This window comes from Homarus americanus, unplaced genomic scaffold (assembly GCF_018991925.1).
Source record: "Homarus americanus isolate GMGI-L3 unplaced genomic scaffold, GMGI_Hamer_2.0 scaffold57980, whole genome shotgun sequence".
NCBI lineage: Eukaryota > Metazoa > Arthropoda > Malacostraca > Decapoda > Nephropidae > Homarus > Homarus americanus.
In genome coordinates, this window is record NW_024716703.1 from 4,800,139 (window position 1) to 4,823,020 (window position 22,882).

General features: G+C 35.8%; 2 protein-coding genes across 4 annotated transcripts in view; one reads left to right on the plus strand and one right to left on the minus strand.

Moving 5' to 3' along the window:
* The window catches only part of LOC121858264 (nucleolar pre-ribosomal-associated protein 1-like), a 23,351-nt gene continuing 469 nt past the window's right edge, over positions 1-22,882 (plus strand). The window contains exons 1-15 of one of the 2 annotated variants that reach the window (XM_042354573.1): positions 1-119; positions 2,118-2,292; positions 2,999-3,144; positions 3,571-3,771; positions 4,047-6,704; positions 7,048-7,347; positions 8,471-8,805; positions 9,350-9,563; positions 11,470-11,597; positions 12,333-12,536; positions 12,857-13,077; positions 13,643-13,841; positions 14,146-14,334; positions 15,963-16,583; positions 17,294-17,553. In XM_042354573.1, the coding sequence (XP_042210507.1) occupies positions 68-119; positions 2,118-2,292; positions 2,999-3,144; positions 3,571-3,771; positions 4,047-6,704; positions 7,048-7,347; positions 8,471-8,805; positions 9,350-9,563; positions 11,470-11,597; positions 12,333-12,536; positions 12,857-13,077; positions 13,643-13,841; positions 14,146-14,334; positions 15,963-16,583; positions 17,294-17,536 (5,886 nt within the window). In that variant the 5' untranslated portion in view covers positions 1-67 and the 3' untranslated portion in view covers positions 17,537-17,553. Of the gene's footprint in view, positions 120-2,117; positions 2,293-2,998; positions 3,145-3,570; positions 3,772-4,046; positions 6,705-7,047; positions 7,348-8,470; positions 8,806-9,349; positions 9,564-11,469; positions 11,598-12,332; positions 12,537-12,856; positions 13,078-13,642; positions 13,842-14,145; positions 14,335-15,962; positions 16,584-17,293; positions 17,723-22,882 lie in introns of those variants that run through there. The other variant, XM_042354572.1, reaches the window with a different exon arrangement.
* Positions 19,538-22,882, minus strand: part of LOC121858266 — a 17,371-nt gene continuing 14,026 nt past the window's right edge. For both annotated transcript variants that reach the window (XM_042354574.1, XM_042354575.1), the window contains exons 9-10: positions 21,472-21,603; positions 19,538-20,327 (exon numbers count right to left, since the gene is read on the minus strand). In XM_042354574.1, the coding sequence (XP_042210508.1) occupies positions 19,719-20,327; positions 21,472-21,603 (741 nt within the window). In that variant the 3' untranslated portion in view covers positions 19,538-19,718. The remainder of the gene's footprint in view (positions 20,328-21,471; positions 21,604-22,882) is intronic.

Below are 22,882 nucleotides of genomic sequence, written 5' to 3' on the forward strand. Positions count from 1 at the left end.
TAGTAAGGTTGGAGGCCACGAGGGCTGACCGGGTCCATAATACAGTATCTAGACCAGTTTATGAGACATGAAGATATCAACCCTCATAGAAGAATTAAGTGGGAAGCTTCCTGTAGCAGGTAAAAGGAACTGCAATATTTATATTTTAAGTAAAGACGATTGTTTACTTTTAAAGGTAGACTTGTCATCTGGACTTGGGGCCAATGGAGAAACTGCAGCTCATGTATCCATCCAACCTATGTTTGAGTTAATGATGGTGTTTGGTAACTTGTTCCACTCTTCCACTAATTTATTTCCAAGCCAATGTTCACCTATCTTGGGCCTAAATCTAAATTTGTCATATTTAAAACCATTGCTATGAGTTTGCTCCTGGTTGGATAGTTTGAGTGCCTCCAGGGTTTTGAAGACCATGGAAAATTTGCAGATCTGTTTTATGCCATGAAAAAATTATGGTAATACTAGACTTGTAGTGAGCAGATGGCTAACACCAGATGGAGTGTTTCAATTATGTTAATTTTTTCCACAGATGTTCTTTGGCTGATAGTAAGTAATAAAAACAATACCAGGTACAACTTTTTATTTTTTTAGTTTTCCTCTATTTACAATTATAAATCACCTGTAGTGGGCAGGGTATGAAGGATGAGGGAAATTGAGGTGTAATATACGGTATTATTGCATTTTCACACCCCACATTCCTACCACTAATCTGTTATCGTATTCTAATCAGACTTCTAATTGTAAGATAATTTTCATCTATTACATTACCGTCACAAATGTATAATAACGGAGATAGTATATCCAAAATTTTATCTATTTTCTTCCATTAATCTTCCACCTTTATCGCCTACCTCACCTCCCACACTGCGTGTCTCCTGCGTTTCTCCTTTGTAATTCATCACTCGCATGTTTTCCTGTACACATCATGCGACCAATCAAAAGCGTTTTTTTTTTTGCAACCAATTAAAATGATTTTTGGTTTAATTTGTGGTATTTTTGGCCCAATCAAAATCAATTTTTATTTTGAGTTTCATATTTCCAAATTCATATTCATTTCCGATAAGTCTATGATGGGTGTCATTTTAATTATATGGAGCTGATTGCGAGTTTTTGGGAAAAAAACGAAGAAACTATAGCATTTTTTCGATCGCATGGTGTTCTTCCAACCTCAGTAAAGTGTCCTAAGTGCAAGACTGAATGTAAATATCGCAAAGACCAACATATGTGGCGTTGTGTAAGAATCTCAGAATCCAATGTCGAACAAGAACCAGGCCAATAAGGTAAGAAATAGGTGATTCCATCATACGGTGAGAATCAGTTAGGTTAAGTTAGGTTTGGTTTTTGTTTTTCTAGTGTTTTTTGGTGTATTTTTTATTCGCTTAGCCATTAGTTTTTGGGGGATAACGTCCCACGAAAAAAAAATCGATAAAAAAACTGGCCAATTTCCGACGGAAATGAAGGTCATATTCGGTCAAAACACACACAAATACACTAGACAAATATATTTTTTACTTTCTAACAGAGTGGGGTGTGCAAGTGCAAATTTACCTAAAATAAGGCCAAAAATAATCATTTACCGTAAATATTCAGCTGAAGAATATGCTTTATGAGAATATCTGTTCTAGAATGTCTGCAATTTTTGCCAACATATTTAGATAATTAGGTTAGATTACATAGTATGGCAACCATGGCTCACATAATGGGGTTTGTAGTATTACTGTACAGTACAAGGAACCCCCATTAAGCAGCCCTGCATTACAAATCCCATCTGGTAATTGGCTTAGAAAAGGGATTCAGGGTCAATCCTCCATTTCTTGAATAATTTTAAAGGTGAATAAGGAGTACAGTACAGCATTTACCTTTCTGATAAGTACCTGAATTATGATCCGCAGCTTGTATGGTAACAGTACTCCAGGCAAAGTTAAATTCATATATTTAATTCATAACCTTAACATGGTAGAGAAATCAAAATGTGCCCATCACACCCAGCATACTCCTCTAACCTTTGGGCATAGACTTAGGGCTGTGTCTCATTGACTAGTGAGGCACAGAATGTTGTCTTACTGTATGTAGAATGGCGTGATGTGTTTAGGAAATGCTCACAGTTTTTTTACTTGCAGCTTTAGATGAATTCAACACCAGTGTCGAAGAGAAGGGTGATGCTCAAGGTGTCATCCATAGGTTTCTTCTTGCATCAAAAAACTGTGATGAAATTCTTGATCTGCTATTGGTGGATAAGCGCACTGGTAGTGAGCTTACAACAGTTTTCACAGCACTTGGCCATATTCTCTTTAAGTAAGTGAAAAAAAATTATAAAATTGAGATCCTTGAATAATCTTGAAGTACTGTAGTTGTAAATCTTTTCCTGTTTTGTTGTACACTCTAGTACTGATATCGTGGATAGCTGCACTGTACTTAACGACATGTAATTTTTAAAGTACAGTAGTAGCTATTTTATTTTAACTTTTATTCTTATATAACTTCATATTTTATTTATATAATATAGTTTCAACTTCTTCTATTGCTAGAGATCACTAGTGTAGGTTCCATGCGGCTGTCCACAACTTTAGTCCTAGAGTGTGCGGTACCTGTACATGTAAATTACATGAGTGCAGGAATTGGGATTTTACCACTTGTTTAATCAACTTTTTCTTTGTGTTGTATTTTACACTGTTTTTCATTTTATTCTGACATTGCTTATAATGAAGAGCAGCATTTATTGGCAGGTACAAAGTAAAAAATTTCACATGGGAAGTTTATAAAGGTTTCTAAGGTTAGCTGTTGCCAAAGATGCTAGTGTGTGACACAGTCTTGTAAAATGTGGGATACATGACAGCTGGTCTTCATTTTGACAGGTGTGATTTTGAGCTTTTGTTTTTAGCCCTTTTTGTTAAAGAATGAATTAAGGAGGAGAGCTAATTAACATGGATAATTTATTATTAAAGGGACCTCTCTAAACTTTACCTATATGATATCCTTGATGCCTTGAATTTTTCTTCAGTATTGCTGGTGAACTGAAGGATTTCAGCAGTGTTGGTCTGCACATCACCCGGCAATTATTGCACAATCATGATGCATTTATATATAAACTCTTGACTCCAACCAGTACCAATAAGGCTTGCAAGGCTGTGCTTCGCTGTCTTACAGGTAAATAATACACAAGTTATCTTATCCAGTAATAGGATGTTCTGTCAACTTATTATTATATGATGAAACACCTTGTGCTGAGCTAAATATCTCATCCTAGAGGTACTGTACATATGGCAATGTTCATGCAGAGAATACCACAATGAAGTATACTATACAGTACTGTACTGTACTGTATTGTCATTATAATGAATCATAACAATTGGGCAAAAATTAGTAAACTGTCCGAGTGTAAGGTATCGGTAGTCAGTTTCAGAATACAGTACTGTACTGTACTGTATTTTGTATTGGATTAAAAAAAGGGAAAGTAGGATAGGTTATACTGTAACTTGGAAGATTTGCATGAAAATAATACCTGCATCTCTATATTTGAAAAGAAAAAAAAATCATATGAATGTGCAAACTAAAGTCCTATTCTGCTTACAGGAATGGTGATGGTTGGTGGAGAAGCAGCCAATGAGGTATTACTGACTTTGGATTGGCATCTAATCAATATTTCTATTCTTGTGAGTCGCCAGAGCATGAGAGATGTTCGTGATGTTCGTGCTTGGTGCATTTACCTATTTCTCGCTTTCCTCAATGTCTCGGACGAACCACTTGTCATCAAGCAGTTTCTTCAGAAAAAAGGTAAATACAAGACTTAAAGTCAGGTTTGGTGTAGGAATTTTCAGTATAAATACAAAGGAAATAATTCTGGACATATTTGAAGCTGATAGCATGGACTATGCGATATCAAAGGGAGAGGGAATAACAGGTAGGTTTTTAGAGGGGTGATTGTAGTGTTAATATGTGAAAATATGTCACCATTTGTGGCCTGATTGATTGAATTTATTTATTGGATTTATATAATTTCATTTCTGTCATTTTAGGTTTATGGTTTCATTTATTTAAATTTTTTTCAGATCTTTTATCTGCAATTTTTCCTGGTCTAATGTGGGACCCTTGTGAACGTGTCATCAACGTATTGAAGGTCATGCATGAATCAGTGTTGCTGAATCCTGATATATCAAAGACAATGAAAGTAAATTTATTCACACCCGCCACAGCCAAATCTCTCTTAGACTTGTACAATTGGATGGGACCACTTGGGAAACTGGCTAAAGGTGGGAGTGTGCAGGATATGGACATTCACATTGGGGGAAACTTACAGAAAGAAAGAGCTCAGATCATAGAGGTGTTGCATAAGTTTTTGTATTCACTGTGCTGTTCTACAAAGCATGGAATTCTTTTCCAAGAAAAACTTCAGGAAGGCCGAATCCAATCAAATAATTGGTGTCTCTATAAGATAGTATCTAACTTGAAGACACCTTGGAAAAGTCCAGAGCAGTCTGAACTTATAAGTGGTGTTTTAGGTGCTTGCCCTGATCTTCTACAGGCATATCTTAAAACTCTCAAGGATTTCCTTACTCCAAGACCAACAAAATCATTTATTTCTCTTATTAACATGTTAACTCAAATTATTGAACAACAGAAGCCATGGAAAAAGTTGGACACAAGAGGAATTGCAGGAGTGTTTTCATGTCTTTTACCACGACCTCTAGATGTTAAATTTTTCCAGTCATTAGTGGGATCTTGTTACAAATCAATAAGACATTGTGGATTAATGCTTGTATTTGCTATTCTTTCCAAAATTCAAGAATCTATAGATAATATAATGAAGAATGAGGCATATTCTCAGGAAGTCAAAGAGCAAACTCGGAGAAAGTTGGTAAATTCAGTTTTCAGGGTTCAGGGGTCGGTGAAGGATATTGTTCAATGCTGGAATGTTGCAACAGGTCAAGAGGCAGCATCCATTCAAGATGATGAAAAGAATGTACTTCAAGAGGACACTGCTGATCCAGTAGCAACTATTACCGAACTCCTCACAATTGCCAAGGTTTTGACTGTTTACACCCAACTACTACCTAAACAAACTTTCCAAGAACTCATCAGTCCTCTAGAGATGTTGCAGACTGTAAGAGTCTTACCAACTGAAGGCAGTGATAGTGTAAAAAACACTAAAGACAAGTTAGAGCTGCAAATGCTGTGCTTAGGCATCATTGCTGGTAGTAAACAAAGCCAAGAAGTTGCAGTGGACAGCTCACTGAGGTTGGGTGATCAGAACCAACAAATAGAGAAAAGCATTATATTTCAGTTGATAAGTACCTATGCTCAGTCAAAGAGAGAGTTTATGGCAACAGAAGGTGAGTCAGCAGTGCTCTCTGTAGGAGATAGATGCCTGGAGATTTTATCAAATTTCCTTGCACAGACAGGACTATCCTTTCATTATGACGGCAATATCAAATTTTGGTTGAGACACATTAGTGGCAGCAGTATAGTAAAATTGTCTTCTTTCTTAACTCAGATTATCCAGAAAACTGTCTCCTCCCTTAGTCACTATACAGATCATCTTGTGGAGATAGGAAACAAGAACCAGTTGAATACCAGCATTGATGGCCAAGTTTCTTCCTTCGTAACAGAATTAGGCACCATGGAAGTCACTGATAATGAAGATGTATCTGCACTCTCCATATCCTTCCCATTCTCCCGATTGGTTCTTGCTACAATTGATCTCCTTGAAAGTTATCTTGATTCAGAATACATCCAGTATTTCTCTAATGTAATTGAGGATTATCTTCTGTCCCTGAGTGATCCAGGATTCTTAGCGGATATACTATTACAAAATGAAAATATTCTGACAACAGACTTGAAAAATTATCTCAAATGTATGTTCAAAAAATCAGAAACAGTGGTACATGGGCCTCCAAGTACTTTTGAAAATGCAAACCTTTCCGAGATTCTTAAATATTTGTTTTTGACTCGTGATTGGTCATCAGTGAAGACAATGCTAGAAGGACACAGGCTTAAAGAGTTGATGGACAAAACTGACCTCGATTTGGTTGTCTTGCAGCTTCTACTCTACTTGTATCTTGACTCATGTTCAGAGAAGAATGGAGACAATCTTATAGAAAAATACATTGGAATATTAAAGTGTATGTGCACTATTATTGAGGAAGACAGTGATAAAAATTTTAAACAAGTAATCCAAGCAGTTTTGGATCACCCCAGAATATTAGCAAACTACAAACCATTTTCTCTTAAAAAGTCTCCCATCACTGAATTAGCCCAGGAGTTTATTGAGTTAGTGCTAGAAAAGCATCCTTCCCTTGCTCCCAAAACATGTTCGTATTTTGAAAAAATATTGAGAGAGATAAAGATACCAGTAAACAACAGGGATATTGAAGTTGAATTTTGGAAGCCAGTGGCACCATTCATAACATTAAAGAACACAGTTGCGAGCTATGAAGCAGTTGAGCAGTTGTTAATAATTTGTCTGAAAGATCCATGTCATTTATCGCATTCTCAGGATATTTTAGTTCTTGAGCTAGTAAAACTACTTTTGAAAGTAACAAGTGCTAAAAGGATGCCTACAACTCAATCAGTACAACTCTTGCTCACAAGCTATATAGAATGGTGTAGGACTGCAGAAGAAAATGAGACACTGGAAGCAATTATGAAGCATATGGAGCAACTCCTTACTCGAATCACAAGTGAAGAAGTAGCTGCACACCTTACTACAGGTAATTACTATGAATGTGAGGTTGACCTTTTACGTTCATGAAATGTAGCCAAATTTTGCTGTACCTGTTGTCTGATATAAATTATAAATGTGTGTTCTTGTCCATAACCCTAAACAATTATTAATGATATAGTAGTTGGAGGTTGGCTCTTGTTATATCTACACAAGCTAATTAGAGTATACTTATACTGTATTAACTGGACATTGATATGAATTTTTACTTTAATTTACATATAGAATGTATCCAGCTTCCCTTGCTCTTTGTTTAAGAAGGTTACTGATATGAGGATAACACCTACTGTATATTAATTTTCTTCATGGTGCAAAATTTTTATTTTTTTTAGATGACATAAAATGCCTAGTACGTGCTCGCACACCCTGCGTTGATCTCTGCTGTCAGTTGATGAAGCTGCATCCTTCACATGGCACAACACTTGTTAAACATCTTAAATCACATCGGGCAGTTCTACCATCTCAAGCCCCCCTCTTGGCATTACTTTTAGACCAAGATGAAACTATGGCTACTGCAGAGTTAGCTCTTGCTAAGGTGTCTCGGAAAATTAAATTATGGGCCCTTGATATAGATGGTGATGATGATGCAACTAGCATACTCTTTGCCCTTGCTCTAAAAAAGAACCTAATAGGTAAGTACAATACAGTCACTATGATGACACTAGAAATAGAGTCTTTCATTTAGTAGTTTCCCAGATCACATTGGCTATATGTTAACATTCAGCAGAATCAACTTTGTGCAATGTAATACCAGCTCACTTGTTACTGGAGATTATCAAGTCAACTGAGTTCATTTTTATACTGTTGAAACATACCTTTGATCCCATTAGGTTGTGGTATGGTAGGATAGTATGAGTTTCAGTGAATCAAAGTTTGTTCCACTCCATAGTATGGTGACCAAGAGTGCAGCTAATTGACTCTTTGTTATGTTGAAATTACCCAAAAAGGTTTATTAGCCCATAGTAAGATTTTCCCATCAAGGTAAGGTTAAGTTAGGTTAGGTTTGTTTATAGACATACTGTAAGCACTCTGGCTCGGGGTGGTCCAGGGTAATTTTTGTCTAAGGGTGATATCTTGAAAATGCAGTAGGGACCTATAGCAGCCATAAATCTTACCACTTTCTTGAAATTACACCAGAAACAATTGAAATGTTGCTGCCTTACCATTTTAGGCCCATGTGGCTTGTAGTGGAATATTGCTTATTGACTGTTCAAAGGGATGAATTACATTTGTATTGATACTTTAAACTGCAAGTATATTGCTTTTATGTTTGTTGTACAATATATACTATAACCTCTGGCCCTATATTCTTACTTCACAAACTACCTCAATTTTTAGTGGGATTTCAGTTGTTAATGTTACTTTATCATCACCTTTATTGTTCCTCTTAATGCCGGGTTGCTGGAATCAAGAGAAAACATCATACATTTTCTGTCTACAGTTTTGTCCTTCATTCATTCTTACTGATATTGGAGATTTGCTTCTTCTAAGGTATACTTCCCTTCCTTAGCGAGGCCCAACAATATCCATCGGGTTTACCCACATCACCCATCAGAAGTACATGTTTCCCTAAATTCCACGTGTTATAGTTGTAATTTTTACAGTGACTTCTTGCCTCATACAGAATCATTTAATTCTTGCATTTCACACCCTGATTGTTTTTATTGTAAATATTTCCTAGGTTTCATATTAATGCCTAGAGTCATGCAATATCTGGTTAGTATTTAGTGATACAGTATAACCTTTGCTCCACAGATGATGACTCTTTGTCTGAGATATGCTGCCAGCTGTATGAAAAAATGGTCACTCAGAAACATCCTCCACCCAAGAAGTTTCTCTCTTTGGTGCCAGTTTTTCACAAGTTATCCAACTCTGGGCCAGTACTGCCTAAATTTGATCTACCAGAAGAGGACTTGGCTTTGCTAAACATCTGCTTATGTTTCATTCGAAGCACTTATCAGAAAGAACTTCAAAATACAAACCAGTTGCTGAATGTTTCAAATATCATAAAGGAAATTCTTCCCAAACTTGGGCAGTCATCCTACACTACCTTGGCACCCACCAAAATATGGTCATCTTTTGTGAAACAAGTGAGTACATTATAATTTTAAGAATTTTATGCTTAGTTTTATCACTGATTTTCAAGTACTGTACTGTATATAGAAATACACAAATTAGAGGAAAATAGAGTACAGATATCCCTCGTATAGCATTAATTCACTTAACAATAATTCAATTTAGTGCTAAAAAATTATTAACCTTCTTGTTTAATGTTATGTCAAAACTTCAGCTTAATGACAGCTTTTATTACATGTAACATAGGCAACATACCATCTCCACGGATACTGGTCCTCATTTAGCGATAATCTCATTTAACGTTAGATTTTCAGGAACACGTCCCCATCATTAAGCGAGGATACCCGTATGCATATACAGTACTGTACATTTAGCTCTCATTATTGTTACCTAGTTAAGTTGCAGAAAAATCTTTCAATTTCTTGGCTATTCAGGCAATTGTAGTTATGATGATTAAACCAAATTCTGTTTCCCAGTTAGATAATCCATGCATCTTGCTCTTCCTGTATCTATAATCAGTTGCTTGGCAGTGTACACTCATATATATTCTCCCTGCAGGTACTACGTAATGGTCTCAGTGATCAGAGTGTGGGGCCTGATCTGATACACACTTTGAACCTGTTGTGTGCAAATTTATATAAAAAAGTCAGCCAAGGAAGATATGGAGAAGACAGTAGTCTACCTGTAACTACCCTTTACCAAATGATCATGGCACACTCCCAGTATCTCACACTCATGTTCAATAGAGCAGAAGAATGGGGAAGGCTTAAAGGTATGTATTATGACTGTTGTTTCTATCCTATTGTTGGCACTAGATTGAATATGTAGGTTTGATTTGGAAGTCTAATTTTGTACAGTAGGCTTTCGCCAATAACGACTTCCACAATAACTTTTTCGACAATAACGGTAAGTTACAATAGATATCCATTTTCAGTAATAACGTCTGGATTCTCTTGAATAACGGAAATTTTGCGGGAAGCCTCCGAGTGCATCAATGATAGTGTTTGTTTGCTGCCATGTTGATGACGTAGTTGTCCACTCCACCTCGCTCTCACACACGCTCAGTGAAATACAACGCTGCACCCACGTGTGAGATTTTCGCCTCTATAACCAGTGGTTGTTCGGGTCGGTGATCAATAATAGCTTCCGCATTTTTGCCTGTAGGGGCTACGGGAGGTGGTGAATGACTGGAAACTTTTAAAGTGAGGAAATTGAACTGTCCTGAGTCTACAGTGCGAAATATTAAGAGGAACTTAGAGGAGACCAAGAAGAGTATTGCGCTGGCGAAAAATATTTCGGTAGTGATGGAAATGCGAGGCGAGCTATGAATGATAAAGGCAATAGAAACAGGTTGTTAGTGATAACAGAGCATTTTCTTGTGAAATGGTTAGTTTGTAGAATGAAAGACAGTGCAAGTGTTAGCGGCCCTCAGATACGGAACAATCATCACACCAAGCACCTCAAAAACTCCCCCAAGCTAAGTGTTATATTACTCAACCTCTTTATTTTGATGATTGAATAGCAATTCTTTTTATTTCAGCTAACAAAAAGTGTTAGGCAGGGCTTCAAAGGGGAAAAAATTGGTGAAATTCTTGTGGCGGCGGCACCAATAAACCCTTTTTACATGTATTTTAATGTCACACAAATAACGTTTTCGCTAATAACGGTGTTTTTCAGGCACCTATTAAACGTTATTGGTGAGAGCCTACTGTATCTAGGCCCAGGGTTTGCCAATTTTAACTAATGGTTTAAACCAAACCAAAATTTTATTTATTTATTTTTTAATCTAAGTCTCTTTTCTTGGTTTTAATAAGCTTTTTGTTGATTTTTATTACTTACAGATGATTTTAATGATTTATAGTAGATTTGGAAAAAGCATATAATAGGGTGAACAGAAAAGCATTGTGGGAGGTATTACAAGTGTATGGGGTGGGAGGAAGGCTATTAAATTCAGCAAAGGCATTCTATGAGAACAGCCGGGCAACAGTAAGGGTAAATGGGAATGAAAGTGAAACATTTGAAAAATATGTGGGTATTAGACAGGGATGCGTTATGTCCCCGTGTTTGTTCAATATATCCATGGATGTGAACCATTATACATCGGTGAAAGTGGTGATAATAATCTTTCTTACCGAGCTGTCCAGTATAATGGTAACTGCTTCTGTTTATGGTTGGGCTCAGATCATGTATTATATAGGTCCAGATGTGCACTTTTTTATGTGTCAGTGAAGGCTGTTTTATAGAAGAAACTGATATACCAAGTGTCTCCTTTTGAAGCATCTAGTATTGGTGGGAAAAAAATTCATATTTTAGGTTGCAGTCACAAATTTTAGGTCACTGAAAACATTTTCTCTCCTTGCTTACTATACATGAGTCACGCATCCCAGTTCTGTAAGTGAGATTTCAAGATTAAAGCTTCATTTTATCACTTGTCATTTAGCCTGTTTATTAACTGTTTGTAAATAGTATTTGAATATAATTATTTTAGTATTATTAATATTGTTCTTATCTTGTTTTTCATCTTCATAGATTGACTTACATTTTGATATTTATTGTCTATTACACTGAAAGGAAATTGAAGTTAATTACTCTTGACACAACAGCACATATACTGTATTTACTTTAAGAAAGAATAAGTTCCAAAACCACAGGTAACAAATATTACTTTCTATTCACAGAGGAAGTAGTCGCCTTGCAGCAAACTCTGGTTGACTGTGAAGAGACGGTCTGCCAGGAGAACCATATTCCCATCTTATTAGGAGCTTATGGGGCTTCCATGTCTGCAGTGGACCAACGCATTTTGAAGGTACTAACCATGAATATTTTCTTGTTGCTACCTCCTCTGCTCTCGGCCATTTCAGTATCACAACAGAAAACAACTGGATTAAAGTTTATCATTTGAATATGTGATTATTTTTTTTATTTATACTGTATTTTATGTTTGAGGGGAATTTGAAAATGAAAAATAGTATTAAACTCTCTTTCCGTAGCAAATATTAAAAGTTGAATCATCAAAAATTTTGTTTCCTTAAACAGAAAAGATTACCGGTAATTGTATTTTTCCTATTTATATTTACCTATTTTATAAATTGATGGAATATGGCACTTCATTCTGTAGCATTTATTTACTAACTGCATGTAATTGACTATGAGAAGTCAGAAATAGTTGACTCAAGCAGAAGTGAATATATAAGGCACAAATCCAACCTTAATATACAGTTGTCTTCATTTTATTTACCATGTCAGCTACCTCGTCACATCAAAATACATACGCTTTTGCCCAACCTAAGATTAAACAATAGTCTGTAAATATAAAAAGATGCAAATACTGTGTGACTGTTTCTTATGCAGGGATGATCTCAATAAGCAGAAAGATTATTACACACACACACATGCACACACAGTTACAGTATATGTTGATGTAAAAATCCTTTTACTGACAAAGGAATCTTCAGGAAAAAAATGGAGGTTTGGTCAATGTTATATTCCAAGGTAGTGAAATGAAAAAAAATAAAAAATAAGCCTTTCCTTTCCTCCGCAGCTGCTACACACCTATGAGGGAAAAGGATACATGAATGATTATCAACCGATATTGTGGGGTGATACAGCTGTGGCTCACTTTGGTGTGCACTCCTCAAGCATTGGCCTCGTCAGGGACCCTAAGCCAGAAGAAATACTAAACCTGTTGAACATGGACAAAATTATGCAGACTTGTTATAAATTTAATACCAGACTACCATTAGAAGTGAGCTTTGATTTATTCTTTTTATTGCAGTTAATGTTCTAAACTTATATTTTGTGACTACCTTAGTGAAACAAAGTACTGTAATGATAATGAAAATATAATGATGATAATAAGAATACAAATGATGAAGATGATCTTATTAATACAGTACAACAATAACCCAAGTATTCCTCCTCTTCCTGTGTGTTTGAAGCCATCTGAGTGTTGTGGGATATCACTTTCAGTCCATATTCTAAAGTCAGAAATATTTTACAGTATTTTTAGTGCAACAAGGAGCATTTTGTATAACAATTAATTTTCTCTCCTGCATATCTAAATAGCCAGGGGAGGTTCAGAAAGAAGACCCATCCATATATGACATACGTTTCCTCATACCTCTGATGTTATTCTTGGCTGATGGAGACAAGTTGTACGATATTGATTATGCTGAGTGTGGGGCAGTAGCCCTGGGCTTTATAGCAATGACGTCACATGAACGAGAAGTTTGGGGTTCTGGTGCTGCTCTTCTGAGATGCATGGTAGAAAAAATGGAAGTGTCCAGGTACTGAATATTTATGTTTTTATTAAATTTATTGTTAGATGGATATAGAGGTAGTAATAAAATGAACATACGGACCAGTAACATAAACTGTCCTTAAGTGTGGAGTTCACTGTAGAATCAATGTGATCTGTTATTACTTTGACCTTATTTTTATAATAAGCAAAACATTATAATTTCTTCCAAGCTTTTTTTTTTTTTTTACATGCAGGAGTTACGTTAAATAATAATTCTCTCCCATTTTATATATATATATATATATATATATATATATATATATATATATATATATATATATATATATATATATATATATATATATATATATATATATATATATATATATATATATATACAGTATATATATAAACAGAGGGAATCATGAAGAAGCAATTTCATGTTTTCCTTAACTTTAATGTATCATGCCTAACAATGTGTTCTTATTCTGTTTTGTCCTTTTTGAACTTGATTCTTATTAGCTTTTAGTTTCTTTTTGTTGATAAAATGAATTTAATTTTAGTTTTGGTACAGTATTGTAATTATCTTGATAATTTTTCAATATTTCTAGGCATCGTCGATTAAAGTTACCGTGGTTATGGCTGGTGGGAGTAGTCAGCTTTGCATTTGGGGGTAAACAGCGGCGCCTTCCCGCTCTAACAACTCATTTCCTCATTCGAGCATCTCAGCTTCTCTCACAGCCTGACCACCCCATGTACCAGCCAGTACTCAACTATCTCTTCATCAGACCTGCTTTTGAATTGTATTATGTAAGTGTCACTCCTTTTGTAATACAGTACAGTATCATGAATATTCTGTTTACTGTAATAGAATTTTAAGAATAATTCACTAACACTCATAGCAGTTATACAGTACTTTATAACTGAAAAATTTTGTCAATGTTGAAAGGTAAAGGGAGTAGAGTCCTCTAAAACAACCAATGGATGCTGAAAAACTTCCTTGTAACTGATTAAGTTGTATTGATACCTAAATTATGTTATTGACTTTAATTGCTAAATTTTCAGCAACAAAAATTACATGTGTGTGTTTATTTTCTTTCTCTTTTTTTTTCAGGTCCCAGAGTTATATGAATTCTATAACTCAGATCATATAACTGATAATAGGTTACATAGATCATTCCTCTTAACAACACTTTCTACTGGTATTCGACAGATTCTAGATTACAGGATTTGTCAGAAAACCTACACCAATACCTTGATGATAGCCATGCTTCAGGCTCCCTCGGTGGATAATGAACTTCGAGTAAGTTGCCTCATTTCCTTTATTGTGGTAAACCTTGAGTAATAGTGAAGATGTAAATGATAAATGGAGCACTGTATTTGTGAATTTATAAACCGAAGTTGTTCTCAAAGTTTTGCCTGTTATGACAATAGTACTGTACAGTACATCATTTTGCTGGGTTATGTTTTGTCTATAAATACAGAATAAACACAACAGTTTACCCTCCTCCTGTACAATATAACCTCACATAACTCTAAGGGCCAGAAACATGTTCGGGAATGTAAAAGTTTGCCATGATCCAAATTCTAAACTGTATTCTATATCTAAAATACACACTAAGGTAGTATTACAGTCATGTTGATGTGGTCTTACATATTTATTAATGTTGATATATGACTATGTTTACTAATGAGTTCTTTGTGGATCACTTATTTAGTATGCCAAAATGTAAATAGCACTGTACTGTACCTTATTCCTTCAGAAAGCTAAGGTCATGTAATTTTAGCTTGGGTTCAGTATTAGAGTAGAGTAGAATACACCTATATGTTTTTCTTTGTGGCCAACACACAGCTAGGTGGCTAGTACACACCACCACTTTAATGTTGATGGTGTAACATTAATACAAGATCTTCAAGATGATAGATAGAATGGTTTAAGCACTTTGTACTTCACAGTTAGTCGTCATATGGCCAATACACATCACATGGTTGCCCATTGATTATGTAACATTAGTAGTACAGGGTTGCTATAATTAAATCTTTGTGCAAACCCTTCATTGTATAAGAACTTAATAAGATTTTACTGATTAAGCTTTTAGATTTTGGTGTTGTAACACTTGTGTGATTTAAATGCCCACAGTGAGGTATACAGTTGCCCGGCAAGTCATGGTGTATTGCCAAACTGGCTGCTACTCTCAGATACACACCACCTCCCACACAGAATATACACCTACTCTCTTAATTTTCTTTTATATTTTCATATTACTGTACAGTATACTATGGTATTCTCTTTATTCATAAGGCAGAAAGGCAGACTAGCACATTGAGATGACTTTTCTGCAAATTCTGTGGTCACTCACATGTAACAATGGCATAGCGCACAGTCATGTGAGAGGTGACTGACATATTTTGTAGTTGAAGAAACTTAAGACTTGTTGGGCAATTTTATTACTTAGTATAGTTTTCTTTTACATTATATTAGATGTTTTAACACTATCTATGCATCATATTCGGTACACACAGACTTAATATAAAACAGTGGATGATGAAGACGATGTATATTGGTGCACCATATAACGAGGACCGCCCTGTATTAGTTTGTTTTGTAACAAATTACAGTACTATACAAATGAGAACCATGAAAAAATAGCGAGAAAATCATAAGATGCAAGTCAGTGACAAGGTAAAATAGTTAGCTTCATTCAGCTATGATTATTGATATAAGAAATACTTGTACGGTATAAGGATTGGTAACTTCCATCATCAGTGAATATTAACCTTAGTCAGGCAGCAATAAATACAGTATGCATGATCTGTGTTCTCTTGTTACTTTTCTATGGCCACTTGTTCTTTTAGATATTGTACCTACTGATGATGTATAGGTTCCATTTATTTCTTATCTTCATTGACATTATTTCTTCCCATCCTTAGGTGCAGGTTCTTGAAGTATTAGAAGCTATAGTTCGCATCCATCTTGGGGCTGTGGAACTAGTAAGGAATCAGAATTTGTTGACTGTGTTACCACTGGTAGCCTTACCGGTAAACACTGCTGCTCCCAAGAGTGATGCTTCCTCAAGAGTAACCACATCTGGTAACCCCATAATTTTGGCAGCAGTTCTGAATGTCCTATCAGCTTTGTGGTCTACTGTCATTGACAGCATCACAAGGAAAGATATTACTGCCAATTATCCTGCTGAAGATGAAGAAAACGAACCTCAAGAACCTGAATGTGAAGATGACCGCAAAAGAAAAAGAGTTCATGAAGATGGCTCCAAATATAGGAAGAAAATGAAGAAGGATTATACTGACAATGATTCTCAGGCTGATGAGCCTCGGAAAAAGATGCTTCCCCCCTTGTTTATTCATGAATTTTTAAATTGCTTGTCCCTCCTGACACCTACTGTTATTTCATATGCTTCACTAGCTACTACGACACAACATCTTGTGCTCCTTGCAGACTATGTGCAATATGTAGATACAATTGCTGAAATAATAGACAAAAAGGACAAATTTCGTTCTGTAGCTTTAGCTCCTGAAGTAATTAAACAAAAGGTAAGTAGAAAAAAGACTCATGATATATTACTTGATATGTTTAACTGATACATTTGTTTTATTAATTAAAAGATTGTATAGTAGAAACTTGTCTACTGCAGGGGTTAGGTTCCACAAAAACAATATGTCGGACAAATCTGCATAACTTACGGGAAAATTATGGCTAAGAGAAAAAATTTGTGGATGGTGACATAGTTAGACCTCTTTCTAAATAACATTCCAAATAATGAACATATAATTGAACCACACTTTGATGCCTGAAAGTCACACCTACTGCTTGACCTCCGACTAGCTGTAATATGTTCATAAAGATCTAAAGCATTTTTTATTATGGCAACACCATCTACAACAATCCCTTTCTTGTTCTTTTGGTCACTGATCCACACACTTAAAAGCTTCTCCACCTTTGCAAATTTAGGATTTCTTCTGGCTACTTGCAGCACACTTCTAATCTTGTCCTGACACAGATGAATGGTACATGTAATGTACTCAGCCAACAACTGCCACATACCACTGTATAGCTTGTCTAAAATCACTGTTTACTCAACTAGTACTATAACAGCTTTACATTTTGTCCCATAGTCCAGTTATGGAGGTACAGTAGCTGCCGGGTAAGAATGACTTGTACTGTACATAAACTTTTGTAGTCTCTCTAACTCAGTTTGAAAATTTTACTTATAATGATTGTATATTTTTTTATCTCTTTACAGGTTTTTGATAACATCGGATGGGACCTTTTATATGATCGTCTTCAGGAACGGCTGAGTGACGATGATGAGATTAAATTGCTTGGCAGTAAGGCGATAAGTATGCGGGAAAAGTGGCTAAGTGAACCTCTCGCAAAGTATCTTCAGAAGAAAGAAAAGGCTGTGTCACTGGATAAAGACAAAGATGAGCCACTTCAGAACTTAAGAAATGCAGCCATAAAACTTTTAAGTGTATTGGGAAAATAACTATAAATGAACTACAGGTTAGTTGTTAATATTGTAAGCATATTTGTTATATTCATTTGAAAAAAAAGATACTATATGTAATTGTAAATACTGTCAACTAAATATGATCCTCAGAATTCCTTAAGTCTCAGAAATTATGTACAGTATGTCCAAGACATAATTTTGATAATAAAGATTTTTGTTTTATATCAGTATGGCATTTTCTCCCCGAATCTGGGTATATCTCCAACTTAATCTACTTGTTAGGTGCTCTAAATTTATGAGCACCTCCAAGGCTCTCTTTCCAAAACTGCATCTTTGGGGATTATCTAGGGCAGTGGTTCCCAACCTTTTTTGACTGCGACCCTAAATTTCCCTACAATACGGTGTCGTGACCCTCAGGCATATAATATATTATATAGCTTGAATGTTAAGCAAAAATTTTTTTGACTTTATGATAATTACCATATTTTTTAAATTGTCTGAGGGCCCCTCGCGACCCTACTGAGCACACCCCGCGACCAGGGGTGCAGTGCTGCCGGAGCTCACAGGAGCGCCGCTCCGGCACCTCTGTTTTGATCAATCAATCAATATCGCCGACACCTTGTTCCCTCCCGGGAACTCCCCAACAGGGGGTGGCCATGGCAGAAATGTCTCCGGGTCATTTTATTCTCGCACACCTCACTTGCTCTCTCCAAAACTCTTCATCCCCTTTCCGCTCTCTCTTCAACAAACTCTCTAATTCTTTTCTCCCAGGTGGCAATTGGTCTACCCCTCCCGACATTCCCCTCTCTCTTGCTATCATAAACTTTTTTTGTCAGCCTGCCTTCATGCATCCTCGGCACATGTCCATACCACCTTAGTGTATTCCTCTTCATCCACTCCACCACACCACACTTCACACATGAAGTTATAGTAAGCTCTATATGTTATCATAAATCTAAATCATTCAAGCAATCAACTTTATTTTCCACTAATAATGCAAAGCCGAATATATCCTCATATAATTAATCTATCCTTCAGATCAGCTTACATTTTATGACTTATCAATATTGTAGAAAGACTTTGATAACAGGTGCACTTCTAAACATTTAAAAGAAGTACTTCCTCGCATAAGAGCTATAGATATGTGACCAATATTGAGAGGATAAGCACATTAGACTACTACTAGATCAAATATATATATATATATATATATATATATATATATATATATATATATATATATATATATATATATATATATATATATATATATATATATATATATACATATATATATATATATATATATACATACATATACATATATACATATACGGTTTAGGGAACGGAAATTATTTTGACAGCTCTGGTACCTTAAAAATTGGCACTGCAACACTGCCCGCGACCCTGATTTGGGTCGCGACCTGAGGTTTGGAACCGCTGATCTAGGGTATACAGTACAGTACTGTATTCCCTTTATAAATAATGCCCTTATCAACTTGCAGTTGGCTCATTTCACTTTCTTTAATGTAGGATTATGAATTCTGGAGTCATATGAGATTGAGTTTCCAGACTTCCTTTGTTTAAATTTTGGTGTTGAGGTAAGCAGTGCGCCTCCCTATGAATGGTACTTTGGAGTCCTTCTCCTTAATGAACTTTTTGTTCTTTCATAATAAAAATTATAAAGAGAACTATATTAAGATATACAGTATGAGTCTCTTTTAGGTGGTCAGTATGATGGCTGACACTTTAGTTCCTCTGTTCTTGACAGTTGCATTCTTATGTTCTATATATCATAGTACAGGGTACTGTAGTGTACAGAGCTATGTACCTAAGGTTAACACCGGTGCTAGTTCCTGGCCCTATACTGTAGCAGCCCTGATGAAGGTTCTAGTCTCTGTTTAGACATGTCCACTCTCGACTTGTTTTACTTCATTATTGGTATTTCAAGATAAAATTTTCACCTTTTACCTTCATAGTGTATTTTTTAGATACAGTCCTGTACAAAAGAGTGGGACAAAGAGGAAACAAAAATGCTTGTAAAGGCCCAGCAATATATTCTTAAGTTTATAACAAAATATGGAGTACAAGTACAGCTAAAGGCTGGACCATCAGGCAGTAAGAGGCATGTTTTTGGTATTTAGATAAGCTTGTAGAATGATAGGTGAATCCCAATCATATTTCTGCCTGGCTGCAACAGATATCCTCCACATAATATCTAATTTAGTTCTACAAGAGGAGTAAAACCTTCAAGATTCTTAGGTGTAAATGAGGCATCATCATCAGAAGAGGAACTAGTTGAATAGTTTTCAAGATTCAGAGAGCTGGCAGGATGTCCTTGAGTATCCTCAGTTTCTGTCAAATCTTGCTTGGTCACTGAGCCATCAATTTCCTTTTCCTCAATGTTTATGGGATCTTTGGCAGTCAGTTCACTCTTGACTGCATCTGTGCTAGAGTCACTCTCTATCTGAAGTGAAACATTAGTTGTGCATGTTTTGTCTTCAGAATCATCAAGCTTTACTTCACTTTGAGAATCGTCTATCAGAACATCTCCGTCAGTTTTATCTTTCTGCAGCGAACTAACATTAAATGATTCAAGAGGGTTGCTGTTTTTATCATTTGTTTCTTCTGTGCCATTATCCGTTGTTTCATTCAGATCACTTGCATCGGTCTTTGGTTCTCTCTCTTCTTCTATTACTCCAAGGTCACTCGTTGGCCCAATTGTTTTCACATCTTTGTTGAGAATTGGTGAAGACTCCATGGAAGCAACAAGTTCTCCTGCAGCCTCGAGGATTCTCTCTCGAGCACGAAGTGTGTCTTCTGAAGCCTAGATGGAAAGGGGTCATCGGGTTAATATAAAGATTTTAGAAAAGTCATTTATAATCCTGTGACCAAATTAATCACAGAACTAATTACATAGTCTGTTTGATTATAATGGAGATAACATTACCAACGTAAATTAAGGACATCTCTCTCTATTTTATCTTGGTAAGAAAAAGCTGGATGTCTTCAGTGCTCAATAACCAATTTTGTTATGGTGTTAACTTTGGATTGCATCACCAACTTGAAATAACTCGTCTAAAGATAAAACTGAAGTCTACCCTAAACATAACACTCCCAACACCAATTACATTATTCAAATAGTAATTGGAGATCGATTAAGCCACTGCTGGAAATAATACAAAATATGGGGATACAGATTCTGACCAAATCTGTAAAGATATGGAAGAGATAATCCAAAGAACATTCAAGGAGATACCCTTAACTGGCTGCTAAGGATTCCCTACTCTACTCCACCTCAATATGCATAAAATGGAAAGCAGAGGCATGAAAAGTCCATTGATGATTGCTGCCATTTAAGTGTTGCACAAGTCAAAGGTTTATGAGCTCGTGAGGTATACAAAATCCAAGGAGAGTTTAGGACAGTAAATATACCCATGAAGACAGAATGTTGCTTATTCATCAAAAATGCAACAGGGGGCTGCTAGCTGAGGAAGACTGCTTAAAGACGACCTCTTGTATATGAAGGACTTTATAACAAATCACTAATGATAAGGATAATTGATATTCAGGCAATTTGGCCAAGGATAGCCTACAAAACCATCTGGTGTTCCCAGGCCATCACCCATCCAAGTATTAACCAGACCCAACATTGCTTAACTTCACTGATTGGATAAGAAGCAGTGTTCTCAACATGTTTAGAAGAAGATCAAGAACCAGATGCTGTACAGTACTGTATACTCCTTATGGAAGTAGAACTCTTGCTTTTGGTAATTGGTGGTAGAACAATAGAACTAGAGATTTGTTTCTTCTTTTTCACACAACAGATACAAATTTTTAAAATTAATATTGATCCATGGGTCTCATGCTCTTGCTTATTACTAAAGACCAATCAGTATCCCTCACCCTATAAAATAATTATTTTACCCCTGTATTATATATTTATTCTTATAAACATGAATCACACATACCTGACGTTCCTCGGGGGACATGTTTTGGTAAGCAGTATACATAGGGTTCTCATGCTGCCCTTCTACTTGATCTCCAGCAGGAACTTGAATATTTTCATTGATTGCGGATGATAGGCCCGCTCCTGCTAGAGACTGTCAAAGACGATAATTTTATAATTACAATATCAAGGTAATAAATACAGTATAAGCAATGCTTTTATATACAGTACATTAAGGAGAGGAATCACTTTTACAAAATACAAATCAAAATAAAAGTAAGATATTAGATTACTGAGTGTGCACACAAACACACACCGAGTAAACCATCACAATATTCAAATTTAGTGTTTTAAAATTTAGTTTATTTCAGACACTGAAGATTTTGGAAAAAAATTATAATTTAGAACAAGTCCAAATTCTTGAATGTGTGGTACAAAATTATGATGACCCACATGGTGAATTTTCAAATGAGAAATGTATGAAGAATTGTCTCCTGCCCAACCTTTAATTGGCCTTAGTGAAGTCCTTACCCACATGATGTTGGGATGGTTGCCTGCTGGGCACCCGCCATTCACATCCCTAGTTTGGTCAACATATCATCTTCATGTAATCTCTTCCCAGCCACAAATTGTACTAGTCACTCTTTATTTGTGATTGTCTGGTATTTTTTTTGTGCTCTAGCAAAGGTTTCCAATATTGGTTCTGAGGTTTGCTGTATCTCCATACAGCCAACACATTGTAGGTGTGGGGCTTTGTCGGAGGCTGACTATTAATTGATGAGAAGCATGGGTAGACACATGTGTTTGCCAAACCCAGTTGACTCTCATAGATGAGGCATCACTTGGCATGACACTCAATGGAGAGACACTTACACAGTGGCAAAACAATTAATGAGTCTATTAACATACACTGCAGTCTAGCAGCTAAAGAAGGCCTTTATGCTTTTGACCGTATGATAATTATTTTATATTTATCAAATTTTTTGCACATTCTGCATGAACGATTGTGTGTGCATGTAACAGTATATAAAAAACAAATTATTATGTTTATCTACCTGAAATTGCAAGTTGAAAAATAACAATAATGCAGCTCACAGCTTGGCCTGGTAGTGGGGGGGGGGGGAGCTGAGATCCCCTCCCACGATCCACACTAACTCCCGGGGATGTATGAAATTTTTATTTTCTTTATGTTTTGACCTCATTATAATCATTTCCTTTAATTAATTTTATTTTTTTTGCACACAATGAAATATTTTAAAGCATTAACAGAGTTTAAAAAATGAAGAAAATTATGTATGTTTACCCTAAACTACTTAATGAGAGCTGAGAGATAGCAACTTACTACCGTACTGTTCACGTACATATCCTGTAAATAATTTAAAGTAAATCTTTATTTTGTATAGATTTATTGTTTTTATGTACAGGTATTTATA